Source organism: Asterias amurensis, chromosome 3 (genome assembly GCF_032118995.1).
Source record: "Asterias amurensis chromosome 3, ASM3211899v1".
Taxonomy (NCBI): Eukaryota; Metazoa; Echinodermata; class Asteroidea; order Forcipulatida; family Asteriidae; genus Asterias; species Asterias amurensis.
Genome location: NC_092650.1, coordinates 20,529,693 through 20,556,430, shown reverse-complemented (window position 1 = coordinate 20,556,430; position 26,738 = coordinate 20,529,693). Strand labels below are relative to the sequence as shown.

Here is a 26,738-nt window from a genome sequence, read left to right as displayed (position 1 = left end):
GCCTCGGAGAACTTACGGAGGGCTGAAGGAACGGACAACCTGATTCCCAGGGGTGATCGCTCTCGCGCGGCACTATTTTTTCCCAGCATGCCTTTCTGCTCTTCCCCCCCTGGTTTAAAAAAAGGGTCTTTGGCCGATTAACTCTACACCCCTAAATATAATTTTTTTTAATTAAATGTGTTTTTGTTTGTTGAGTCGGCAAGAACTAGTGTGTATCGGCATGTAATAGTTTGCGCATACCAGCTCCAGCCCCCATGCTCGATTGTGCATGGGGAAAACTGAATACAATTAAACATGACATGCTTGATCAGTGTATTCCTTTCCAATGCCTTGTTGTACATGTACTCAAGCCCAGTAGACTGTAAAATGAAATAATTTTTTTTTTGATGAAATGACCTCCCTTTCCGTGCCAAATTCAAGCCTGGTAGACACTATTACAGTAAATAATTAGTTTTTAATAAATGCCCCAAGGGGGCCAACACAAATTGGCATGTTTTCACCATGACCACGCTAATGTGTTGTGGTTGCTAACTAACTGCACCTGTCAAGATTACACCTTCAATATGTTTCTCAAAAAGTATCTCAAAATGTTGTTGCACTTTTGAATCGAATTCACCTGTCTATAGAATCCAAATAATTTTAGTGTTTACTTATGGCCTTATGCAAGATTGAATTATTGGCCAGTAGTTAGGCCGTGTAAAAAAACAAACATGTTTAGCGTCCCCGGAGGAGGAGGGGCTTTTTATTTTTAATTTTCAAGATTTAAAAAAAAAGGAAAGGAAGAGGACCCTTTTTCTACATTTTTAACGTAAAAGTATTTTCTTGATGAGACAGTTGAAATACATCTCTTTTTTCCATTAAAAAAAACATCATTAATTTTTTAAAAGAGACAGCCTCTTAAAAAGGAAGTGGGCGGGGACGCTAAACATGTTTCTTTTTTTTACTCGGCCTTAAGGTGTCCGGTCAGTAAATCGTTGACTGGACAGGTCCAGCACACTGTCTTGTGTGTGTTTTTATAATGAAATAATTTATATATTACACATTCTACACAAACATCTTGAGCAAAAGATAGTAAGTTCAAATGTTGCCTTTGAATCTGATGAAATACCACTCATTCAATTTCTTTTTCAATGACATCTAGGGCCTTGACATAAAGAACTCACTACCCCTTAAGACAAATCTTTTCTTACCTAATGCCTCCTGTTCAAAATATTAAGCTGGGTCAGAAAGTTCTGTCTTATTTTAATTTTAGTCTTGTACAAAGAGTTTTGCTGTTTTTTTTTTCTCAGGGACCCAAACACTAGACTTGTTTTTTTTTACTCTGCATAATTTCTTTGAATACCTCTTATGTAGTTTGTAGTATACATTTTAAATCGGAAAATTAAAAACTTGTTATCTGACAACAGTGAAATATATGTTATAAAAATGTTTGTTATCGGGTATCAACCTGTCTTGCTTTAATAATAATAATAATATGAACACTTATAGTGCGCCGGTATCCACCACAAGTGATGCTCATGGCGCAAGGAAGAAACACAAAATTAATGAAAAGCAGCTGTGAAAAAGTGGGTTTTGAGGGCCTCTTTGAACTTATGAATAGAGGACATGTTACGGATATTAAGAGGCAGATTATTCCAAAGTAAAGGACCAGCATGAGACAAAGCCCTGTCACCCCAACTGTTGTGGGTGTGGGGAACAACCAGTAATGACGAAGTGGATGATCTAAGACATCTGGAAGGATTGTAACGGGTAATTAATTGACAATTATACTGAGGAGCAGAACCATGTAAAGAATGAAAAACAAGCAGAAGTAATTTGTATTGAATGCGATATTGAACAGGGAGCCAGTGAAGTGCATTTAAAACCGGAGTGATATGGGTTCTCCTGGAGGACAAAGTGACCAGCCGAGCTGCAGTGTTTTGCAGTCGTTGCAAACGAGAGATTTGATTCTGTTGTAGAAGACAGAAGAGAGAATTACAATAATCAAACCGGGAAGAAATCAGAGCATGAACAATCTTTTCTGTGGTAGAACGAGTTAAGTATTGACGGATAAAGCCCAGATTTCTTAATTGATACCAAACTGATTTACATATGTTAGAAACCTGGTTAGACATAGACATAGCAGAGTCAAATGTAACACCTAGATTTTTACAGACTACAGAAGGCTTAATTTTACAATTACCAATGTTGATATGAGAGACTTTGACCTTGGCCAGATGAGCTACAGAACCAAGTAAAATCATTTCAGATTTGTCATTGTTTAACTTGAGTGAATGGGATCCCATCCATTGTATGACATCAACTAAGCATGATTCTAGTTTGTGGATGGCACTAGAAGCATTCTGTTGATTAGGAACAAAAGAAACATAGATTTGAACATCATCAGCATAGCAATGGTATCTAATGTGATGGCGATCAAAAACATCCCTGAGTTCACTCAAATATATAGAAAATAACATTGGCCCACCAACTGAACCTTGTGGGACACCACAGTTCAAGGAGATAGGATCAGATTGAGTCCCGTTTATGTACATGACTTGCTGGCGATTAGTCAGGTAGGATTTAAACCAATCTAACACAACGTCTTGAATACCAAGGGATGAGAGAATATTTAAGAGAATGTCATGATGAACAGTGTCGAAAGCGGATGAAAGCGGATGAAAGGTCTAACGAAACTAAGACAGTTATCCGCCCAAGGTCCATCTCCATGAGAATGTCATAGCTTTGTTATTATCAAGAAGGGATCTCCACTAATAGTGGTTGCATCATCGAAACCAACCATCCTCCTGACAATCGAGGATGGAGGGTTACAATAATCACATTTTATTTTTTTACCTTCCAATTACACCAATATTTGGGTGCATGTCTGCGTTGGAAAACAAAGTTAAATTTCAAGAAAATTTGTTTTGTGTGGGAGAAATTCTAATTGAAGGGAAAACCATTGCTCGTGCTCAGTAAAATAAAATCATTGCAAACTTGTAAAAATTGTAAACACACAGAAAACACATAGCATTAAAATGTTTATGCTCCAAAGATTGTAAACTTTTAACTTTTGTACATTAGTTAAAACTTTGTCACTAAAAATGTATATTAATTAGTCTTTATTAAACTATTTCTGTGAAGTCAGGTATATCCAACTCATTGAAACTGTTACACAACCAATGGGGGAAATAGAATAGACTCAATAAAAGTGTAGATTTGTGAATACAATGTACTCGAATCTACACTTTCTCGTCAAATCTCCCTTAAACATAATAAAACTAATGAACATTTTTTAGTTTAAATTTACTCTGACTCTAGTAACAACCAATCTTACAAAACAAGCAATATTCTTTTAAAAAATCAATTCTCTAAATGTAAGTTTTAAAAATAAAGTATCTTGGTGTCATTTGTAGGATAACAGGAAAATTGTTCACAATCAAAAACTAAATTTTTTTCAAATCGTCTATCAAATTTTTTAACAATAACAACTACACTTCACGGTGTGTTTAAATTTTTTTAGTTTTGGTTTACGTTGTGAGAAACAGTCCGCCATTAACAATGCTTATGCTAGTTGCGATAACGTAACCCTCCTCCTGGCGGCCGTCGGGAGGAGGGTTACGTTATCGCAACTTTCATTATGGCTACTATATTAGAATCCAGAGATATCGTAAGGCATTAAAGTAAAACACCCCACCCCCCTTGAAGCACACCCACTTCATAACAATCTGTTTTCGCCCATTTCAGACCAGTAATGTTTGGTTTCAGGAGATTAGAAACCAATCTATGATAATTTCTCTTTAATGTAGACATAATATTTATTACGTTTCTTGGAATTTATTACAGTATGCAGTTAATCCCAAATTTATTTTTTGTCATTTTCACTTAAATATTTTAATTTTTTCCCCATTTTGGCACACCATAGAATCCCAAATAGTAACCACCTCACGTGATCCATCTAGTGACTAAAGCAGAATAAAATTCAATCTAGCAGATAGTAATTTTGTTTTGAACTTTCGAGGTTGGATGATGTACTCTTTTAATGCACTAGTGATTAGTACCAAAAATCAATCATTTTATAAATGTTTGAGCATAACCAACAACAGGAAACTTAATTCTCAGCATGATTACAAGCCTGATGAAAATACAGACCGTGAGTAAACTGCATAGCTTCTGTCACTGGACTGGTGCAGCTTGCACAATTTCGAGGTAAACGGGAATCAAAGTTGGGGTTCGAAAACATATGAGGGTCGATAACGTATGCCGCTACGATAGAATTTCCGAATACCAAAACAACTTAATGTTTTTTAATCAGTTAATTAGGAAACCGTTAATTTAATTTAAATTTAAAATTAGGCCTACAAACAATAATAATACAATTTTATAATGTTAATGACATTTCTCAAATAAAAAACATTGCAATAAAAGCAGTTTATACTCACAAACAATCCAATGAATATGCACAACCTAGTGTGAAGGTACGTCTGTTCAGGCTCCAGGCTGGCCGGCTGTGTGCAGACGTGATTTGTTGCTTTTGATGTTGTGCGGTGTGTGTGTGTGGTGATGTGACTGTTGTATTGAGTTTGACTTTGAGTGTTTATAGTGAGAACAGATCCAACACCAAACGAAAAACAACTCGTCTCACGACTAGGTCAGCCCTTAAATTCACAAAAGGGTGAACAACTGGTGATTGTTATTTTCCTCCATGAGTGCTTTGTCAACATGCAAAATCATTGTCAGACTAGAAACAGAGAGAAAGGTGAAATTTAAAGATCAAAAACAGTCAGCAGACGACCATACGTGCGTGACGATCACCGCAGCAGAAACAGAAGTGAGCGAAAAAGTTTGTTTGATTCAATATTAGGGCGCCCTCAACTGGCAAGAATTTGACACTTTGAACAAAATCACGGGGGCGGCCGGGGGGGGGGGGGGGGGGATTCAAGCGTTGTTCACAAAACTGTCAAGGGGTAAATCCAGCATTTATCAAACATGCAAGTCCAGCATTTCTCATGTGGGCCAAACTTTTTTTTTTAATAATCACAGGGGGAACAGAACTAAGCGCATGAAGTGATTTAAAAAAAAAATACTCAAACAACATTTAAAATTCTCTCAGCCTCAATAATTTTTTTTTTTTTAATCTATCAAAACATATTAATATGCCGTAGCGTGCTTTATCACCGCAGTTGTTATCCACTATCCGCTGTACTCCTTTTTTAGAAATTTGTAAAAATGTAAAAATTTCTAAAAAAGGAGTCGAATGTCAAAATTTCTAAAAAAGGAGTACCAGCGCCCCAGTTACTGGGTCTAGCATATGGCTATTTTGCAAATCTCCACAAAAGTTTATACACAGCACCCAAAGGTTGTAACATACTCTAAATGATGACCCCAAAAATGTTATTATTAAAAAGTACATAAAATTGGGTTTACAAAAAAGCGCCCCTCAAAACTCAATGTTTGTTTGTTGACCGCGCGCGCGCGCCCACAAACTTTTTTTCTGATAGCGCCCCCCCCCCCCCCCCAATGACCTTTGTTGGTTGAACCGAACCTAATGTTGCGATGCGGCGTGCAGGGGCCAGACACACTTTCACCACGTTATCTCTCGGAAATGTTGGTATGGTGCCATTGTACCGTATTTTGACGAACACATGCGTGCATTTGCGCAGAACCATTGCAATTGCATAATCGAATGGCAATTCAATAATGTTTCGTCGATCCTCCTTCATCCTTCATCCTTCTTGTCCTAATCTAAATCCAGTTAATTAGCAAACTATTGTTTCTTTTACTTTGTTTTACTTTCTTTCTTCGTGAGCCGTTGGATCATGTGTCAAGTAGATGATGGGAATTTTCCAGTGCTGGAAAAGAAGTCGGTGATTGGGTATGTTTGTTCTCATTCTCAATCCATATCCCATGGACTCGGAGGTAGCTCAATCAATCAATCTCACAAAATTTGTTTACTTTTTATAAATTTACTAAAAAATGGACAATGTAACAAAAGAATGTTCGCTGGTTGTGTTAATAATTCTTAACCAAAGTTTGGGAAAGTTTGTGACTATTTGTTGTGTAATGTGCTGTGTTATTTAATATTTAATAATATTGTTATGTAGCCGTAGGCGTAGGCGTAGGGCCTATACTTTAGGGCCTAAAAGTTTTCTGTTAATCTGTTGTATTCTTTATACTACAGTTTAACTTATCAAAAATGATTTTTCTAGAGGGCGCACTGGTGATGCTGCTTGCACAAACGCGACAAGACTGCAAGGAGACACGAGCGCCATTTTGTACTACACACTATTAATGTCGCTTTATATTTTTTCATGTCATTGTTTTTGTTATTTGTTGTGCCTCGAGGATCCTGCATTTGCGTGAAACATCTCGATAAGTTACGATGATAATTTGAGGGAAACAATCTTATTAATAATCTTCTTTTTTCCCCAATTTATTCAGACTTAATGCAAGAGACTGCATGAAGTGTGGGGAGAAGGCTGTGGTCATTGCACGAATCAAAGATGCTTTCTGCAGGTACAGAGTCAGATTACAGTCAGATTATAAGAGATGTTAAATTTGCATCGGAGATAAAGAATATTAATTTTGGTTTTTACCTATACAGCGATGTGTGTAATAGCACTGTGTACTCAGTACTCCCCCCCCCCTGAGTCCTGTGAAAAAAATATCACAGGCATGTTACTCGGGTGGGATTCGAACAAGGATTCTTGCAAGGGTTGTGGGTTCGAATCCCACCCGAATAACATGCCTGTGAATGTGATATTTTTTCACAGGACTCGAGAAAGTACTGAGTATACAGTGCTATCATACATCAGTGTATAGGTAAAAACCAAAATTAACAGTCGGATTAGTTTTAAGAACTTCCACAAGACATATCCTCTTTCTAGTAAATCTTGACTAGCTTCTTCTCTTTTAGGGAGAAAGGGTTCATCTTTGGGAAATACAAAAAAACAATTATGACCACAAAAACTTACTTGACTTAGAAGAAGAGGGCTGTTGATATTATAAAACATTGTAGAAAAAACTCCCTTTGAAGTTTAGTTTTCAAGAAAGAATTAAAAAAGAGGTTGAGAAAGGCTATATCTCAGGCATCTGAAATCACACAATTCTTTTATGCCACAAGGGAATTTTTTCTGTTATTATTTTCTTGCAACTTATAACCCATTGAGCCCAAATATTCACAGGTTGAATGTTTTTAAATACATAATGTTGGGATACACCAAGTGAGGAGTTTTGGTCGATAATACTGCCTTTAAATTACAGAATGCAACGAAATGGCTGTACAGGGAGTACACAATTTAATGCTGTTGTTTTTATTTTTTGTTTTCAGGACCTGTTTCCTCACATACTTCACTCACAGATTCAGAGCAACATTTGGCAAGGCTAGGTTGGTACGGGATGGAGAAAAGGTATGCATTTGTTAAATTCTTAGCAAAGGCGAATTTGAAACGATTATGTCCAAGAATAATAAGCCATAATCGGAATACACAATTTGAGCAAGGTATCTTACAGTAACTTTTCTCAGATTAAAGCTTGTACCTTTTTCCATAACCACATTACTTTAAAATTAAATTATTCTTAAAATGCTTTATACTATTGAAAGCTGATGTACTGCTAAAGTTCTATTCACCAGGTAAGTTTTATTTTCCATCAGTTATATGAGTGAATACTAAACGTTTACCCTCCCTCTAAGACGAGACTGCCATACGATAACTTCTCAATCTAAAACATTATTTCTGTGGTCTTCTTTCCTCTAGGTACTGTTTGCTTTCTCTGGTGGGCAATGTTCAAGTGCAATGGTGAACCTTGTGAAAAGGGTAAGTTACCAGGCATGCTTGGTGGTCTCATGGTTAAAATAATAATAACCATTATAATATAAAATTTGAGGCATTGCATGGTGGGGTATCAATATACATTTAATTTGCGGTAACACCATGTGTGTATCTACTTGCCAGGTAGAGTTTGTTCTTAGAGAATTGTCTTGCTTAATTCTACTACCGCGGAGTAGATTGTTAGGGTGTTCGGGAGACTTCTCAGTTCTAAAAAGAACTGTCCTGCTTATTAACTATTACCTGACGATGACTAGAGCAAGCTAGTCGAAACTTTGAGACCAACCCAAGAACTGACTCCACGGAAGTACAGTTAATTACGATCCTATAAGCTAAGCCTAATAAGCAGGACAGTTCTTTTCAGAACTGAGAAGTCTCCCGAACACCCTAACGATCTACTCCGCAGTAGTAGAATTAAGCAAGACAGTTCTCTAAGAACAAACTCTACCTGGCAAGTAGATACACACATGGTGTTACCGCAAACCAAATATTTAACAATAATAATAACAAATTCTTATATAGCTCATTTCACAATAACTGTATCAATGCGCTTTATATTAGTGCCCTGGTCATAGGGCCAATAACATCCCGCTTTAATATTTCTCAGCTCCGTGGGGAGTATACAGTCTGAGCTGCCATGGCGCTCTGATGGTTTTTTTTCATACACAATATCAACCCCTACCCTCGCAGGTACCCATTTATACCCCCTGGGTGAAGGAAAGCACTTATAGGAAAGTATCTTGCTCAAGGACACAAGTGTCACGACCGGGATTCGAACCCACACTCCAGTGACTTTGCACCAGAACTTTAATCCGATGCTCTTAACCACTGGGTCATGACACTCTACTGATACCCAAACACTATTCTTTATCCCGATGTAAATTGTTACAATCAAAGATTGTAACATTTGTTGTAAATTTTGCTTTTATGCAGGGTCTGGATCAAAGCACTCACAAGAAACTTCGATTTATCCCTGGGCTTATCTACATCGACGGTGAGTAAGAATTCACTACATTTCATTTGCCTTCGAGAAAGCCTCTGCTATGAACGAAACTTCAGGCCTTTAACTTCTGTCTGATATTTTTCCAGTGCCTAAAAGACATCACAAGGGTGCCCACTTGAGCCCACACACGAAATAAAACCAGCCTTTAAAAAATTAATAAAATTAGGCGATCACATGCTTATATACAAAGGCAAGCTCCAACAGTTCTAAGTGTACCCAACAGAAGATCTTCATTAACTACAGAAATGGTTTGTTTTATTGTTGTATTTGCAGAGGGTGTGGTCACTGGCCAGTCTAAGGAAGAGCGAAGCACAACCTGCAAAAGAGTATCCGACATGATGAAAGAGACTGGTTTCCCATGGTGCATTGCTGCCTTGGAAGAGGTACATCACGATTCAACAAATTTGTAGTTATTTGCTACGCTTCATTTTCTAAAACCATAAATTGACATTTTGTACTATTGTGGGGGGTTTTCATGATAAACACAGTATCATATTTTTTCAGAATAACAAAAGCATACATGCAAGAGGAGAGATTCTTGACCTTTGAATAGCAATCTGTGCGCCCATTTGGTTGCCGGTGCTGCATACTCCAAAAGAGTTGTCAGGAAGCTTTAGACTAAATGCCAACTGAACAGGGGAAGTAATGGTGTTAGTAGGGCTTGAAATAACCAGCGACACCCTGTCCTTTTGCTGGAATGCCCTTTGCAAAGTTCAAGTGACCCTTTCCAGAGGGAAATTGCTGGACCCCTTCAAGCGGGAAGTTCAAGGCCCCTTGTAAGACACTTTGACTTTAAAAATACCTAATAAACACATATAATTAACCACTACCATACCATGTATTTACAGTCGCTAGACGTTCCTCCAAAGACATCGCCATCTCACCCTGAGGGCGATAACACTGGCCAGGAGGGTGACAGTTTCCATAGTAATCAAACACTGACAACAGATGAGCTTTCTGGTAAGCTGGATGAGATAAGTCTTGATACCAGACGAACGCAAGAATGTAAAGACTTGCTGGAATCTATGACCTCTCTCACATCCAAGGAGGATCTCGTTAGGAACTTGAGGTGGGTTCAAGGCAAATTATACCTTTGGTTTTGCAGACCGTTTCATTGGTTTTTAAAAACTTTCATATCGTGGTTGTGTTTTGGAGATAATGATAAAAATCCAGAGAGAATAGGTCCAGGCAGGAAGATTATCCCAAAATAGAAACGTCACTGCAGTTAAACTTCTCAGATTCAAATTTTGGGGCATAACAGCTAATTATTCTTTTACAAAGTCACTTAACTTCAACGTGAAACATTTCTCAAAATTACTTATACTATCAAAAGCTGCTGCCCTTTTAAACATAGTAATTTTTTGCCGTAAGCAATGATCGTTGGAATATGGCACCATATTAAAGACGATGGACACTATTGGTAATTGTCAAAGACCAGTCTTCTCACTTGGTGTATATCAATATATGCATAAAATAACAAACCTGTGAAAATTTGAGCTCAATTAGTCATCGAAGTTGCGAGATAATAATGAAAGAAAAAACACCCTTGTCACACGAAGTTGTGTGCATTTAGATGGTTGATTTTGAGACCTCAAATAAACTAGAGGTCTCGAAATCAAATTCGTGGAAAATTACTTCTTTCTCTAATTACTTCTTTCTCAAAAACTATGTCTTCAGAGGGAGCCGTTTCTCACAATGTTTAATACCATCAACCTCTCCCCATTACTCGTCACCAAGTAAGGTTTTATGATAATAATTATTTTGAGTAATTACCAATGTTACTAATTAATTGATTAACATCAGCATTTTTTATTAATATCTAGGATCCGTCTGCTGATGCACAAGGCTCATCAGATGGGATATCACAAGATAGCTGTTGGCGACAGCGGGACCAGGCTATCATCAGGTATTCTTACCGACCTCGCCAAGGGAAGAGGGGCAGCTATACCCCTTGGTATGGCCTTCGCTGATGACCGGTACGGGGACGTCACGTTGGTCAGACCCATGAGGTAGGTAAAGACTAGTTTTACTGATACAATAATTGAATACAATGACAAGGGTGTTGGTTCGAATCCCCTAAGCTAACTGCTGATTTCACATTGACAATCATAAGTGTTTTCGTCTAGTTACCGAATCATAATTTCTTGATTTGTGCAATTCATAATCAATAGACACTCAAATCAATGTTTGTATGAGAGAGATCAGCTGTTGCTAACTTAGTGTTTATATCCCATTCTGGGATTTTGCCGAGTTCCCTTGATGGGAAGATCTTCTAAACAAACAAATAAACAAACAAACAAATACAGAAACTGATTTTCCTCCCACCATTTGTAAACCCATTATGGATTTGAACCCACATCAACTCTAATCTAGTGCAGAAAGCCCCTAAAGCAAAGACTGGTACAAGTTAGCAGATGAAGTAGTAGTTGTTGCTGTAAAAACGTATGCATTTTTTTATGTAATCGGGAAGTCTTTAAGTGCTCCCACTACTTTCCTTGTTTTATCCATCAGACTAACACAGCTATTTTGTTTTTTTATTATCTTTGTGTGCGTATTACTAGGGAGTTCACAACCAAGGAGATTGTGATGCATAATTCCTTTTTCGATGTGGACTCAATATTTCTGCCAACTCTTTCAACGAAGGCCGGAGAGTATGCCAGCATCGACACACTCACAGAGTCCTTCGTTAATAATCTACAGACTAATTTCCCTTCAACTGTTAGCACTGTATTCAGGTTGGTCAAGTTTATCAATTCAAACTCAAAACCGATTTTGAAAAAAATAATATTAACTTGTGATACCTTGGACATAACTTTATGTCATTTAGTCCGGTTCATTGTTTAAAAGACACTAGACAGCTTTGGTAATTGTCAAAGACCAGTATTCTCACTTGTTTGAGCATTTGTTGGCGGTATGTTTGTTTATTTTGATGGTAAGGAGATAGAAAGGGGGGAAGAAACTAATAATAATAATAATTGGGGGGGGGCTAATCGTCCTTACTCGCAGCTAAGAGCTGAATTGCGAAGGACGCGGCTACAACGTGTTCGAGAAGCAGGCATGCAAGGGCGCATTCAGCTGCCAGCCACATCAACCCATTATGACCACGGAGCACAGCCAAGATCGAAAGTGTTTGATTTTTTCCTGAGGGAGGAAAACCGGATAGTCTGGAAAACCCTCGTGGCACAGCAGAGAACCAACGCACAACTCAACTCACATATGGCCCCGACCGGGAATTGAACCGGGGTCACCTTGGTGAGAGGCGAGCGCTTTGCAGGGGTACTTATTAATTATTGTACCGGTACTTCTTTCCTTTTGTGACACAGAACTGGGGAGAAAATGTGTGCTGCTGAAACGAGTAACTCTGAGCCAGACCAACGCTGTAGCATGTGTATGGTATGTTAGTTGCTTGCTTTGTCGATTGGCTAAGTACTCAAATATAGTATTGCTTTACACCAAAGAACATTGATAAATCAAATTTTCAATTGAATGTTTTTGCCTTTTCTGTATTATATGTCCCAGTGTCACGAAATCCACAGGTTTCCTGATATTTCTAATTAGAAATTAGTCGTGAGTAGTGTCGAAGGTGCGACTATTTGAGGCGCGAGTAGTCGAGTTTTAAATTTCACTAGTCGCCAAGGCTTACTGTTTGGTTGGGTGTATTGACCCCTTGCATGCGCGTCACACGCGGCAACTGATGCCACGCTCACCATGTTGGTGGGCAGTTAGGTTTAGGTGTATTAACGCCGCGTCGCCTAAAATACGCACTTCACTGCAAAACGCACAGCATAGAGTTATATATAAAAACGCACAATGAAATTGCCCACCAGTATGGCGCATTCAAGATTTTTCTGATGATGACTTCAGGTGAAATGGGTCAATACAGACAAATTTTTCCCATTGTAATTAGTGTTGTAGTATTGTGTCAACCATACCTCATTAGGGCTTATTAGGATTTGTCCCAATGGCCCTTTACTAAAAACCACAGGCCTCGGGCCTGGGTCGAGTGTAAATTTTTAGCCCTGGAGATTGTTGTTTTGTTTGCAGTCGGTATTAGACACAGCCGTTGGCAATTCCTCGGCGCTCAGTGCCACCAGATTTTCCTTACGGATGTCAAGAGAAGGATCAGTTGGTATGAGTCGATGTGGAGCAGATGAGACAGACGATGCAACCTGCAGTGAGTCATCTTCAAGTCAGTGTTGTGGACAGGGGGATGGAAGTTGTCACAGCAACACAAAGAAAGGGTACTTTTCTATTTTTGTTTTACTTTTAACTGCCAAGGACCCATTTTCATGGCTCTGCTTACCTTTAGCAAAAAATAGGCGCTTAATGAAGAAGGGAAATCTACGCTTGCTTCAAGTGTATTTTGGGGGTTATCTTGTAATTTGTTATTGTGCGCATGCAGGACTTTATGTTTTCTTAAAATGATCTGTGTACAAATCATGCCTGCTGGAAGTCCAGGCTTGTTGATTCTTTTGTAAATAATGTTAAGTCACAGGTCACATTGTATGTATGTATGGTAATATGAAGCAATATGTAGCCAATCAAACCAGAAGCATCGGGGTGAGCATTTTTTCGTAAAGATAAAGTATTCCGGGATCGATTACACGCATTAAAGGCACTGTACACGTTTGGTAATTGTCACTTGGTGTACCCCATCATAAGCATAAAATAACTAGCCTGTGAAAATTTGGGCTGAATTGGTCATCGAAGTTGCGAGAAAATTGTGAAAGAAAAAACACCCTTGTTGGACGAATTTGAGTGATTTCAGATAGGAATAGAAGACTTCTAGCTAGAAGTCTTTTATTATTTTAGTGAGAAAATACCTCTTTCTCAAAAACGATGTTACTTCAGAGGTAGTCGTTTCCCACAATGTTTTATACTATCAACAGCTCTCCAGTGCTCGTTACCAAGCCAGTTTTTAAGTTAATATTTGTTTTAAGTAATTACCAAACATGAACCTTCCCTTTTACACAACACACTGGACATACTGTTACAGCTATACCAAATCCAAAGGATGAAGCAATTTAAGTCATGTGTTTTGCTAAAAGACAACAATGCCATAACCAGGACTCGAACCAACACTCTAACAACCCCAGAACTTGAGTCCAGCGCACTACACCACTCAGCCACTATACCTCGTTTGTGTGCCTTGGATAACAGAGTCTAGTTATTTTTGCTGAGAATAACATGTCATTTCCCCGTGGTATGGTATTTTTGTTTCAGTGTATCTGTTGAGAGCCTTGGCAGAACTTTATGCTACGGATGCCAAGTCACAGTAAGGGACATGGTAAGTGAAAAGCTTCCTGATGTTAAACTGAACTTCTTTACAGGCACTGAACACGTTTGGTAATAAGGGAATAAAAGGGTAGCGATGAGTTCTTAAACGAGGGTGAGGGCCTTTATCGCATGGCAACGGCCCTGCATGGTTTTAAATGGACATTTAAGAATGAGTCACTACCCTTTTATTCCCATTCTTAACTGCCTTTTTGGTTAAAAGGCGTAATAATGTAAGAAACTTGTGTAAAACTTTATTTCCGATGTGCTTGAGCTCTGTACGTCAGTGTGTTGCATTGTTATGACTGAGACAACAGTTACGGAATCCGTTCAAGCGTATATAGTCTTGGTGCAAGACTTTCTCGTTTTCCTTTCACACGCAGCGCGGCCAACTCACCGACAGCGCCCGCATCGCCCAGAACAAGAAATGTCTTGCATCAAGTGTAGCATGAGGTATCCAAAAATAACCGGTTATAAACGGAGCTCCAGCTGGTCATTATCAACCGTTTAAACACCCCCGCATGACGGGCTCTCCACCAATAGGAATAGCAAAACTGTCTGAGGTATTTATGAATATTGTACAATATATTTTGCAGTCATGACGATGACATTAATTTTAAGAGTTTGTCTTGTTTTGCCAACAGAAAGATGTTAGCTTACTCCCTAGTCATGTTATAGATGAAGCAGAAAAACTTGATAGAAGGTAATTGTGTAACATTTCATATGAAAGGGGTATATCATATCAAATTTCTGTTAAAGAACTTTTTTTTATGTTTTAAAATGGTTTGGAATATTTTGATCAACCCATGAGGTGATTTACTTGTTTGATTTAAAAAGTTTATAACTGTTAAACAGTGTTGACTCTGAATCTGGATCTGGTTGGATACTACGTAACACTACTGGTGGAGTCAATACATATTGGTATTTGTCAAAGACCAGTCTTTTCACTTGGTGTATTACAACGTATGTATAAAATTACAAACCTGTGACAATTTGAGCTTGATTGGTCGTTGGAGTTGTGAGATAACTATGAAAGAAAAAAAAACACCCTTGTCACACGTAGTTGTGTGCTTTTAGATGCTTGGTTTCGAGACCTCAAATTTTAAACTTGAGGTCTCAAAATCACTTCTTGGAAAATTACTTCTTTCTCGAAAACTATGTCACTTCAGAGGGAGCCGCTTCACACAATGTTTTATACTATCAACCTCTCCCCATTACGGTTACCAAGTGCGATTTTATGCTGATAATTATTTTGAGTAATTTCTAATAGTGTCCACTGCCTTTAAGTGTAGCCTTCACCTGGAAGTGGCCAGCCATGATGATCTCTCATAAACAAAAATTGAAGAAAAAAAAACTAAAAAAAGTTTAAAATAACTTTTGAAAAGTCATATTTTAAGTCCCTTACTACATGTACCAACAGTTCAAATTTCACCGAGTGGGCAGTATTTGTTTTAGTATTATTACATCAATAAAATATTGTTTTCCATAATTTGTTTGTTTTCAGATCCAGAATGCGCGATGAAATCAGTGACTTCTTGCTGGGTGAAGAGAGTTGATAAAGTATACCAGCCAACCATCTCAGAGGGCCAACGAGGAGTTGACAACTTTAAAAATTTGAGAAACCTGAAAATCGGTTGAACCCTTTAAATTTGCCATGCCATCTCTTCCTTTTATAACGTTTGTGCCAGTTGGGTGAAATTTGTGAATTCCATGTTTTACTTTGCAAACTACTTTGTTAAAAATTTTCTGTAAGGTCCTTGACTCGACAGGGCCTCAAATCTAAAATGGTTAAAATTTGGGGGGGGGGGATTAACAAACACCAAACTAAAAACAAAACGGAGAAAACATATCACCAGTTTTCTTAAAGGCAGCGGACACTATTGGTAATTACTCAAAGTAATTATCAGCATAAAACCTCACTTGGTGACAAGTAATGGGGAGAGGTTGATAGTAGATAACATTGTGAGAAACGGCTCCCTCTGAAGTGATGTAGTTTTTGAGAGAGAGAGGTAGTTTTCCACGAATTTGATTTCGAGACCTCAGATTTAGAATTCTTCAAATCAAGCATCTGAAAGCACACAACTTCGAGTGACAATGTTGTTTTTTCTTTCATTATTATCAATCAATCAATCAATCAATCATTCAATCAATCAACATTTATTTCCATACAACACAATATACAAATACAAGCGAATAGGATGTTACAAGACTGAAAACTGTATGGAGGCATGGCCCATTAAAGCAAAGCTTGTAGGCTGGGATGCCTTTACAAAACAATGGAATACAATAAATAAGACCATTTAAATTATAAAACTTCCACGACCAATTGAGCTCAAATTTTCACAGGTTTGTTATTTCATGCATATGTTTTATGCATATTGTCTTTGACAATTACCAAAAGTGTCCAGTGTCTTTAGTGTACCAGCCGTCGATTTCACCAAACTCTTCCTAACTTAGGATTAATCTTAGGACTTAGGACGGGTTCAGTTCCGTATCCAAATATGTAGGACGTATTGAACTCATCCTAAGTTAGGACGGGTAACTCGTCCTAACTCGAGATAGGATTGATCCTAGCGTTTCGTGAAATCGACTGCAGTGTCTTTAGTGTACCAGGGTTTTTAAAATATCGTAGACCAGCTGGAAGCACCTCACAGTTGAAAATTGTTGATCAGAAGCTTACTGCTAGAAAATATATAAACAAACGAAACAATCTGTAGACATTTGGTAGCAGAACTTAATGTGAGCAAGAGGATACCCTAACATTTTAAAACTACCGGCAGAGTAATTTTCATGAATGGGTTGAAATAAACATTCCTGATGTTTTGGAAGTGATATCTGTTGAATGCTGTGCAGTTTCATCTATTTGGTCAGTCTGTAACTTTTCACTACTATCAGGGCCCAATTTCAAAGAGCTGCCTAAACAGACAAATAACGACATTCTGCTACAAGGATATTCTACTATAAAAAAAAAGATATAAAAGCTATATAACATATCATATAATATTCTACTAAGCAAATAGCAAAATACCAGTTAAAAATCATATTTTGGTTGGTAACCTTATTCTGGTCAGCATCATTTTGTTGTGCTTGGCTACTTTTTGTGCTTTTGAAGATTTTTGAAATTGGGCCCAAGTTATAGATTATAGCGGTTGTAATATCTTACGACAGGCATACCAGTGATTTTATACTGACTGGGTAATGAACTTATAAGAAGTGATGTTTGATGAAGCCTCATGGTGTGGAAATTCAGATAAGAATTTACACCTAGGCTAGTAACTTGTGGGGGTACAATCATAGAGTCATAACAGCATATTCAGAGGATAATGGCCCTGAAAAGAGTTGGTTTGGTCTGGTCTAAACCTTTATATTTATTCAAAAAAGTATTGTGCTTTTTATCGGGGATGCACTCATGAAGGCAACTTTCATGTTTCTAACGTGATGTTTATAATAAATTTAATTGAATTGAACAGTAGCATACGCTGTTTACTGGCTCTTTTAAGAGCCAGCACTTATTCAAAGAGTTATACACATGGTTGTACCAGCAAGTTTATTTTTTAATGGTTAATTCTTATCTTTAGGACTCACAGTGTTCAAGGAAAGTACAAAGCCATGGGATTTTAAATACATAAATATAGTTAAATTGCTGGTTTCTCATAATTTCCTGAGAATGTCAATGCTACACAGGATTGGTGATTGTCTTGTCCACGGAGAGGATCATTTTGGCAATAAACTTAATTGATCCATTCATTGCAACAAAAGAACACCCAAATACTACAATACTGTAACTTACTATCTTCCCTTGAGCCAGAAGGTTGGCCATTTAGGAAACAAAATAATTGAAGGACACTGATCATGTCTGTAGGCTTTGGGCCCATGTGGGTATTAAAAAAAAGACATAAAGAACTTCGTGTCTGTTATAAAAGGGCCATTGTTAACTGGACATGGTCACTCAAAAGAGGGCGCTGTTGCGGTTGCTTTTTCCATGACCTTATCGTGACCTCACCAGCTGTCATCACAAAAAAAGGCATGGGCCAGCAATGTGTGTGGAGCAGCAGAGCAGAGAGCCAGACAACAGAATACTCAATCAACTGGCGGGCTCCCCTGTCAACTGCGTACGTATTTATGCGGGGAAATCACCAAGCAATAATTTATTCGCCCACCAATGGCGGTTGTTCTTTTGCTGAAACTAGCTCACTGATTTAATATTTTGTTGAATGCTAGTCAGCAGTGAGTCAGTCCATGGTCAGTCAGAGTTCTTTTCAGACTTCGTTTTCAACCGAGGTTCGAGGAGTACCTAATTGTCGCATCCAGAGATTTGGGAATTTGAGAATCGAAGAAGACGGAAGTCTGGAAGTAGCCGGAAGTTTTGATGATCAGGTATGATCACCACTATATCATGTATATTATTATTAAAGATTCTAACCTATTTAGAATTAGCACTGCCACTCTATCTGAGACCTTAATATAAATAATAGGAAAACTTTAGCATGTTTACCACCAGGGCCCAATTTCATAGAGCTGCTAAGCTAAAAAATTTGCTTAGCATGAAGTTTCTTCCTTTTATAAAAACAGGATTGCCAACCAAATTTCCACGTGATTTTCAGGATAAGCAAACAACAGCCTGAATACCAGTAAACAACAATGCAACAAATATGGAAATTTAGTTGGTAATCCTGTTTTTATCAAGGAATAAATTCCATGCTAAGCAAATGTGTGTGCTTAGCAGCTCTATGAAATTGGGCCCTGTTAAGTGGATACTCAATTAAAACTGTAAAGGAGTACATAAAAAAAAACCATACTGCTAAGAGTATAAAGATATTCTATTTTTCCATAACCAAAGTCAATTAAAAGACATAACCAATAACCATAGCGTTATAAAATGTAAACTATGTGCATTGGTTTTATCAGCCTGTCTCTTTCTTTTTTCTTTGCTTTTCTTATGAATAATTGTATAGCTTTTTCATATCCAAAAGCAACATTTTTATAGCAATACTGGCACAACAAACACTTTATGGTGGTGTACCACAGCTACATGTGTGACAATATTTTATGTCTGTTTTAAATTTACAGTAACCGTTAACACACAGCATAATCATGGAGTCCAACAACAGATCAACTGACAGCGTAGAAAATCAAAACCAGACACTTTTCCAGGACACCGGTCAATCCACTGGTATCCTGATCAACCTGAACAACATGCGAAAAAAGGGTCTGCTTACAGACACAACAGTTCATGTTGGTCTCCAAAGGTTCCCCTGTCATCGTGCAATACTAGCTTGCTGCAGCGAGTACTTCCTTGCGATGTTCTCCAGTAACTTACGCGAGAGCGGGGAGGGAGAGGTGTACATCGAAAACATCAACCCAAAAGTTCTGGAGATGTTGATTGAGTATGCATACACCTCGACGATCGTCATCAATGCTGCTAACGCTCAGGAGCTGTTGGAGGTCGCACATCGTCTGCAGTTCGAGAAGATTGTCAGAGCGTGCTGTGACTTCATTGAGAGCAATCTTGATTTGTCCAACTGCCTCGGGGTGCTCCGATTTGCTGAAAAGCATTCCTGCAGTATGCTCTATAAGGCTGCATTGAAATTCAGCCTGGAAAGGTTTGAGGAGGTCTGCCAACAAGAGGAGTTCCAACAGCTGTCGTTCACTCAGCTTGCAGAGTACCTCTCCCGCGATGCGTTACACGTAAGAGACGAAGAGGCAGTTTATCGCAGTCTGATGCTGTGGATGGACTCTAATAAGGATTTCAATTCCTCAAGTCTGCATCTCCTGTTGAGATGTGTTCGTCTTCATTATCTAAGCCCGAAACTACTTCAGTCTCTTGCGGACATCCCAGAAGTCTCTCAATGTCAAAGTAACCTTGACTTAATCCGTGAAGCTATAGACACTCAAAAGAGATTACAGAATGGTCTGGATGATGTACAGTGTGTTAGTTGTGCAAAGCCAAGACTTTCCACCATGGAGGAAGTGATGGTAGTCGTGGGGGGTTACGGAGCAAATCACGGCTGCATCACCGACGTGAGATTTCTGAACCCTGTTGCCAAAAAGTGGGAGACCCTCACAAGGATCCCAGAACCCCTAAGCGGTTTTTCGGTCACAAACCTAGATAGCTCCATTTATGTCATTGGTGGCAAACTGAAAACCATTTTTTCCAGTTCGGTGTACAGATACGACTATGAGAATGACAAATGGCACACGATGGCTGACATGAGTTGTGCGAGGCAGTACCACAGCTCGGCCGTGATCGGGAAATCCATCTACGTTGCTGGAGGAGAACAAAAGTTAGAGTTTGTCTCTGAGGTTGAAAGCTTCAATGCCAGTACTAACAAATGGACAACCGTCACTAACCTACCGCAGCCCGTTAGTGGTCCGGCTGTGGCAACACACCGTCTGAAATTATACGTCATCGGTGGTCAAGAAAGCCAGTCCACCACCTACGGTCACATCCAATGTTTCGACACCGAGAAAGTGCAGTGGTCAATCATTAAAACAGTGCCCATTACGAGTCGTCACTTTCCCGCCCTGACTCTTAACGGATACATCTATATTCTCGGAGGGTGTGGCCGCAACGGGATTCAAGTCTACGATCCTGACACTGACTCGTGCCTACCACCGATGAACATGAGCAGCACGGAGAGGCATCTGTTCGCCGCCGCTGCAATCAAGAGCCGGAATCTGATTCTGGTGGCTGGGGGGATGCGTAACTACCAGGCTCTGACCACTGCCGAGGCTTTCCATCCCTTAAGTAACTCCTGGTCGAGCGTGACTGAAATGCCACATGCTCTCAGGGTGCATGGGTGCGGTGTGTCTATCCGGAAGTACTTAGGACCACCTTTTTACTGAGGAATTGCCACTAAGAACTAAAACCATCTGTTGAGCTCTGACTGTTATCTTCAAGCAACACACTGAAATCCACTCTTAAAATGAAAGGTGTATGTTAGTCCTAATCACGGACTCATTTCAATTGATGTAGGCCTACATGTAGTGTATAAACAAAATAATTCTGTGATTAGGGCTAGTGAGAATCCATATTATATTTATTAGACTCAAAGTCAACATTTAAACACGATATTACACTGAAGAGTTGTTCTATTTCAACTGAAAAAAAAATGAAGACCTCCAAACTTGTCCACTCATGAGTTTACTGGCCGACACTAAAACTACTGGCCTGTGGTCCAATGTCAAATTTGAGCCCTGTATTAAAGCACATTGTGTTGTAAGTCTCATAACGTGTATGGATAGTATGTTACATGCCATATAAGCTTGCAGTACCTTGTACAGGTATTTCATAAGAGAAGTTCATTAAAAATCAAGTAAATATTTTGCTGGCTTGCATACTACACTGGGCAGTTTTAAAACAAAACCTTAAATTATTTGAAATTAAATATTGGATGATTATAGTCTTGTAGCTAACCCGAAGAGGGACTAGAGCGCACACTCTTTCCATTAACAGTTTTAAGAAACCTTGAAAATCAGTAGAGCCATAATGGTATAATAGGGATACATGTTCTCGGTTAAACTACCTGAGTAAATGAAGTTAAGTGTTTTGTGAGATATTTTATATTATTTGAAAAAAAATTATTCCAAACTATTTATTGAAAAATGAGGTTCTGATAACTAATTCATATGATGAAGCCCCCTTTTAAAAATGTATTCTAAATATGTATCAAGCTTAAATTAAAAACCTGGTTCTGTGATCCACAATTATTTATTAAAACGCCTTTTCTTTAGTTGATGTAGTAACTGCATCAGGGAACAAATGCCAACCATTTTTGAAAATATCTTTTTGCTAGCCATACTGACTATACTAGAGTGCTTTAAAACTTGCCTTGCCTGTTGAAGTTGAATAATATTTTACATAATGGGTGAATTATATTAATAATAATAATAATAATGAACCATTTTTGTAGAGCGCATATCACAATCACAGAGAAGTCCCTATGCGCTTAATTGATAAAAGCTTGCAATATAATTGTGTGGCTGTATGTATTTGGCAATGCAATGCTGTATCAATTCAAGTAATTAATGTAAGTTTACTAATTCTTAACTCTATAATCCAAAACACTGTTATTGACAGCGTGTATGCATTTGTACCATCCATTAATTTAAAGGGAAGGTACACGTTTGGTAATTACTCAAAACAAATATTAACTTAAAAACTGACTTGGTAACGAGCATTGGAGAGCTGTTGATAGTGTAAAACATTGTGGGAAACGACTCCCTCTGAAGTAACGTAGTTTTCGAGAAAGAGGAAATTTCTCACTAAAATTCTAGCTAGAAGTCAATTGAGCCCAAATTTTCACAGGCTTGTTATTTTATGGTTATGGGATACACCAAGTGAGGAGACTGTAGTTTTCGAGAAAGAGGTAATTTCTCACTAAAATTCTAGCTAGAAGTCAATTGAGCCCAAATTTGCACAGGCTTGTTATTTTAAGGTTATGATGGGATACACCAAGTGAGAAGACTGGTCTTTGACAATTACCAAACGTGTACCTTCCCTTAAAAGGCAGTGGACAGTGGTAGCCTAATAACTCTAAATAATTTTAAACATAAAAACTTATCTGGTAACGCGGAATTGAGAGCTGTTGATAGTATAAAACATTGTTAGAAACGGCTGAAGTAACGTAGTTTTAGAGAGAGAAGTAATTTCTTACAAAAACATTTGAATCAAAATCGAGACCTTAGCTGAGTTGTCGAATTCAAGCATCTGAAAGCAGACAACTTGCACGACAAGGGTGTTTTTTCTTCCATTATTCTCTCTCAACTTCGACAACCAAGTGAGTTCAAGATTTGTTATTTGATGCATACATATGTATGTTGGTGATACACAGTAAGATGTCATTTGCCTTTAAGAGCTTGCAATATAAGTGTGTGGCTGTATGTCTTAGGCAGTGTGGTGTCAAATCAAGTAATTAATGAAAGTTTATGATGCAGAATACCGATATTGACAGCACATTGCATTTGATCCAATAATGATGTACAGTGTTGTAAATAATTCTTTGCAAGAGATTTAAGTGCAAATAAAGTGCCAAGGAAGGATACATTCAATTATCATGGGTATTTTTAGGGATTATGAAAACTATGTAAGAACAGTGTTTTCAAATTAGAATGAAAGTAATTCTACTGATTTTGTGCGTGTGTTTTTTTTTATATATAAATCTTCATTAAACACAAAACTTTCAGCAGAAAACTGATTTAATAATGTTTTCCAAGAAATATGATTTCTTTGTAAATTTCAAGTAAGTGCCTGATGTACTTAATTCTAAAAAAAATATTTATAAATCAAGTTGGTAGTAATAAGTTATAATTGGTAAGTAATAATTTGATGTAATCATTTATTTTGAAATAAAACTAAATCTACGCAAATAATATTAATATTTTACAGTTAAGTACATCATTGGTTTTTGGAAGAGTAAATTTTAACTTGGCAAGTTTTCAGCACGCTGTAGAATATTAATATAAGGGAATCTTGGAAATTTCAGTAAATACCGTAAAGTGATCCTGGTTCTAAACAGGATTGGTAGAGCTTGGAAATTAGTGGCAGAAAGTGTTTTATGTTTTGTGTGATTATGTGATAGAACAAACATGTGAAAGTTTTGTTGGAATTGAAAACAATGAAAAAGTACTGAGTATTCAGTGCTAACACACGTGATGTAAATTTCAGCACAGAAACACCCATTGATCTAGTAAAAGATGTTAAATTTACACCGGGGATAAATAGTATTAGTTTTGGGTTACTTTATTCAGACACCAAGTGTAGTAGCACTGTATACTCGGTACTTTTTCAATGTTTTCAATTCCAACTAGAAATTGTGGGTTTTTTTGTGCTTATTTTTTTTAGATATTTTTTTTATTTATTTATTTCTTTTTTTTATTTTTTGGGGGGAGGTTTTCAAATTCTATTCCATGAATTTTAGAATATTTTAAATGGAATTCTACACTGGTTAAATGATACTAGTTTATACTGTTACAAGTATGGTTTTCAAAATTCAATGAGCTTTCAGATTAAAGTTTATCAATTATTTATTTTTTAATCTATCTACATAATTTCTTTCACATTAAAAATTACAATTGATTTATTTATATAAAAATGACCTGAACTCTGCTGAACAGAAAGCCCTGTTTAACAGTAAAAATGTATGTATGGCGCCGCACTGTTTGATACATGTACAATGTTTAAAAGTGCCTACTAAATGCACAAGGTTGTTTATTGAGAGGTCTTCAAACTCTGTTTTTATTTTTTAAAGATGACCGTGAAAAAATGATATGCTAGTTGTCTCTCCCATTGAACTTCAACAATTTACGCAACTCAAATACTATATTAATTCTATATAAAATTACTAATTTTGTTTTGTATCCCTGATAAAAACCTTTGAGAAAGACCACAAACAATTTTGCAGCTATATAAAAACCATACTTGTTCGACCAAAATGTTATATAACAACAATATATACGTGTTTATATTCAAGAGCCATTCACATCAATTGTGTGAAATTTAATGTACATGGATATTGAACTTTGCTTCTGGACCCATTAAATTATCATCCGATTTCATTTACAAGGGCAACCAAACTTTGAAATGTATTAATTGATGGGAGCACAAATTTGCTTATACTAATTTTATAATTCTTGATAATTTCAGATAAATTAAGGTACTTTATTATAAAATTAAAGAAGTGTGTTAATTTGTTATTGTCTATCATCGTGCATTAAACTTAAAACAAGGGCAGAGGAGTATTGGTTTTATAAATTCTTTTCATGATGTCAGCGGACACCCCTTCCATGGCAAATCAGCCTAATTCAGAAAATTTCATTTTGAGAAAAATTAGTACAAGTTAGAGCTGTTTTGCTTTTAAAAACAAGATGAAGTGTAAAAAGAGGCCAATATGTTATATTCACATCCATTCATATAATGCTTTTGAAACTTTGAAATGGAAAAAACACCCTAAGTTTACTCAGAAATTATCTTGCACCCCCCAATTTGTTTTTGAGTTGGGTTTAAAAAATTAAACGTGCCAAGTTACTTCCTTGTTGGGTGAAAGGCCCGGCTTCGGGGTCTTTTTCAAACAGAGTGATTTAACCAACTGTATGTTCTAAAGAACTCAATAAGCCTTTTTGAGATATGGCAGACACAATGCTACAACATTATAATGGTTTGGGTAAATTTGTGTGCATATTATTACACCGAAAACCAAACAGTACACTCCTATCACGTTCGCGCCATACCTCAAAAAGGCTTAATGTACAGTGTGTTCCCTGAACAAAAGAGTAGAGTTTAGCTTTGTCAAAACATGTCGGCTATAAGGGGGCCTTTATAATACCCATAGGAAATGTTGAACACTGGATTCTGTTTAAAAGAGTACAGTTTAGTTTTGTCAAAGCATGTCGGCTATAAGGGGCCTATATAATACATATCTATAGATAGTTCCCACATAGCCATGTGTTTTGCGCGAGAGCGGCGTGCAGCACGCGCAGAATTCGCAAAACTCGTTGCCTGATTGGTTAGTAAACAGCGTGGTTGTGTTAATAAACTGAGCGCTTGACGCGCCTGCAAGCTTAAATGCAATTTGCCCGTAAAGATGGCGTCTATTGCAACTTATTTATAGGAAACATTGAACACTGGAGTCTGTAGCCTTGTAAGGATCTTTGGTGCCTGGGTCACTTGATACAGACAGTATAATTTTTAAGTATTCTGATCCCTATCAAAAATTGATAGCATTTCCATTCTTTGTACAAATATCTACCCTGTAGAGTGATCATTGTCTGTTACTTACCGACAGCCAGCATAATTATAATTTTCTGGAGTCACAATGTCTGGTGCACATTGAACTCTTTGATTTAAAGGCACTGGACACTATTGGTAATTATTTAAAGGATTTGGGTACTTTTTTGTAATACAGATTTACATTAAACTTACCGTTTGAAGATAATGATAGTAGAAAGCATATCTTAAAATATTAGTTGCTGAGGTGCTGTAGGTTTTGAGAAATGAGTAAAACAATGTCATGAAAATACGTTTTTCTGTCTCATGATCACCGAGACAACTTTTTTTTCTCATGACACTGTTTAACTCATTTCTCAAAAACTACAGCACCTCAGCAACTAATATTTTCAGGGAAGCTTTCTACTATTATTATCTTCAAACTGTGTAAGTTTAGTGTAATTCTGCAGACATTATGTTTTTTGCCCTACAAAAAGTACATATATAGACCCTTTAAAATGATTGTTAGCATAGAGAAATGGCTTCCTCTGAAGTATCGTAGTTTTTGAGAAAGAAGTAATTTCTCACTCGGGCCCGGAGCCTTTTATAGGGAAAGCACACTACAATTTGTAGGACTACATTGGTGTTTTTTTTCTTTCATTATCCTCTTGCAATTTTGATGATCAATTGAGCTCAAATTTTCACAGGTTTGTTCTTTTATGCATGTGCTGGGATACTCCGAGTGAGAAGATTGGTCTTTGACAATTACCAAAGGTATCCTTTGCCTTTAATCATACAACACAGTTGGGGGAAAAGCACAACTCCTCTAAAGAATTTATATTAAATGAAAACCAAAAAAAGTGTTCCCTTTGGCAACCCTCAGATAAATGAATGATTATCTTTTATATATATATATAAATCATTTAAAAATGTACCCAGTCAGTTTCCC

General features: G+C 37.4%; 3 protein-coding genes across 4 annotated transcripts in view; 2 read left to right on the top strand and 1 right to left on the bottom strand.

Moving 5' to 3' along the window:
• The window catches only part of LOC139934745 (mannosylglucosyl-3-phosphoglycerate phosphatase-like), a 28,533-nt gene extending 23,746 nt beyond the window's left edge, over positions 1 to 4,787 (bottom strand). For both annotated transcript variants that reach the window (XR_011785724.1, XM_071929137.1), the window contains exon 1: positions 4,422 to 4,787. The gene's annotated coding sequence lies outside the window, so the exon portion shown is untranslated. The remainder of the gene's footprint in view (positions 1 to 4,421) is intronic.
• Positions 4,788 to 5,657: 870 nt separating this feature from the next.
• Positions 5,658 to 16,911, top strand: LOC139935322 (cytoplasmic tRNA 2-thiolation protein 2-like). Its single transcript, XM_071929854.1, has 14 exons — positions 5,658 to 5,854; positions 6,421 to 6,495; positions 7,310 to 7,388; positions 7,737 to 7,796; positions 8,742 to 8,802; positions 9,085 to 9,194; positions 9,660 to 9,880; positions 10,635 to 10,820; positions 11,373 to 11,546; positions 12,135 to 12,204; positions 12,856 to 13,052; positions 14,035 to 14,098; positions 14,730 to 14,788; positions 15,590 to 16,911. Exons 1-14 carry the CDS (start codon positions 5,799 to 5,801, stop codon positions 15,639 to 15,641), a joined length of 1,464 nt encoding a protein of 487 aa, XP_071785955.1. The 5' UTR covers positions 5,658 to 5,798; the 3' UTR covers positions 15,642 to 16,911.
• A 1,204-nt stretch (positions 16,912 to 18,115) lies between these two features.
• LOC139935164 (kelch-like protein 29) lies at positions 18,116 to 25,941 on the top strand. Its single transcript, XM_071929634.1, has 2 exons — positions 18,116 to 18,462; positions 19,156 to 25,941. The coding sequence occupies exon 2, from the start codon at positions 19,180 to 19,182 to the stop codon at positions 20,929 to 20,931; it is 1,752 nt and encodes a 583-aa protein (XP_071785735.1). The 5' UTR covers positions 18,116 to 18,462; positions 19,156 to 19,179; the 3' UTR covers positions 20,932 to 25,941.
• The last annotated feature ends 797 nt before the right edge of the window (positions 25,942 to 26,738 follow it).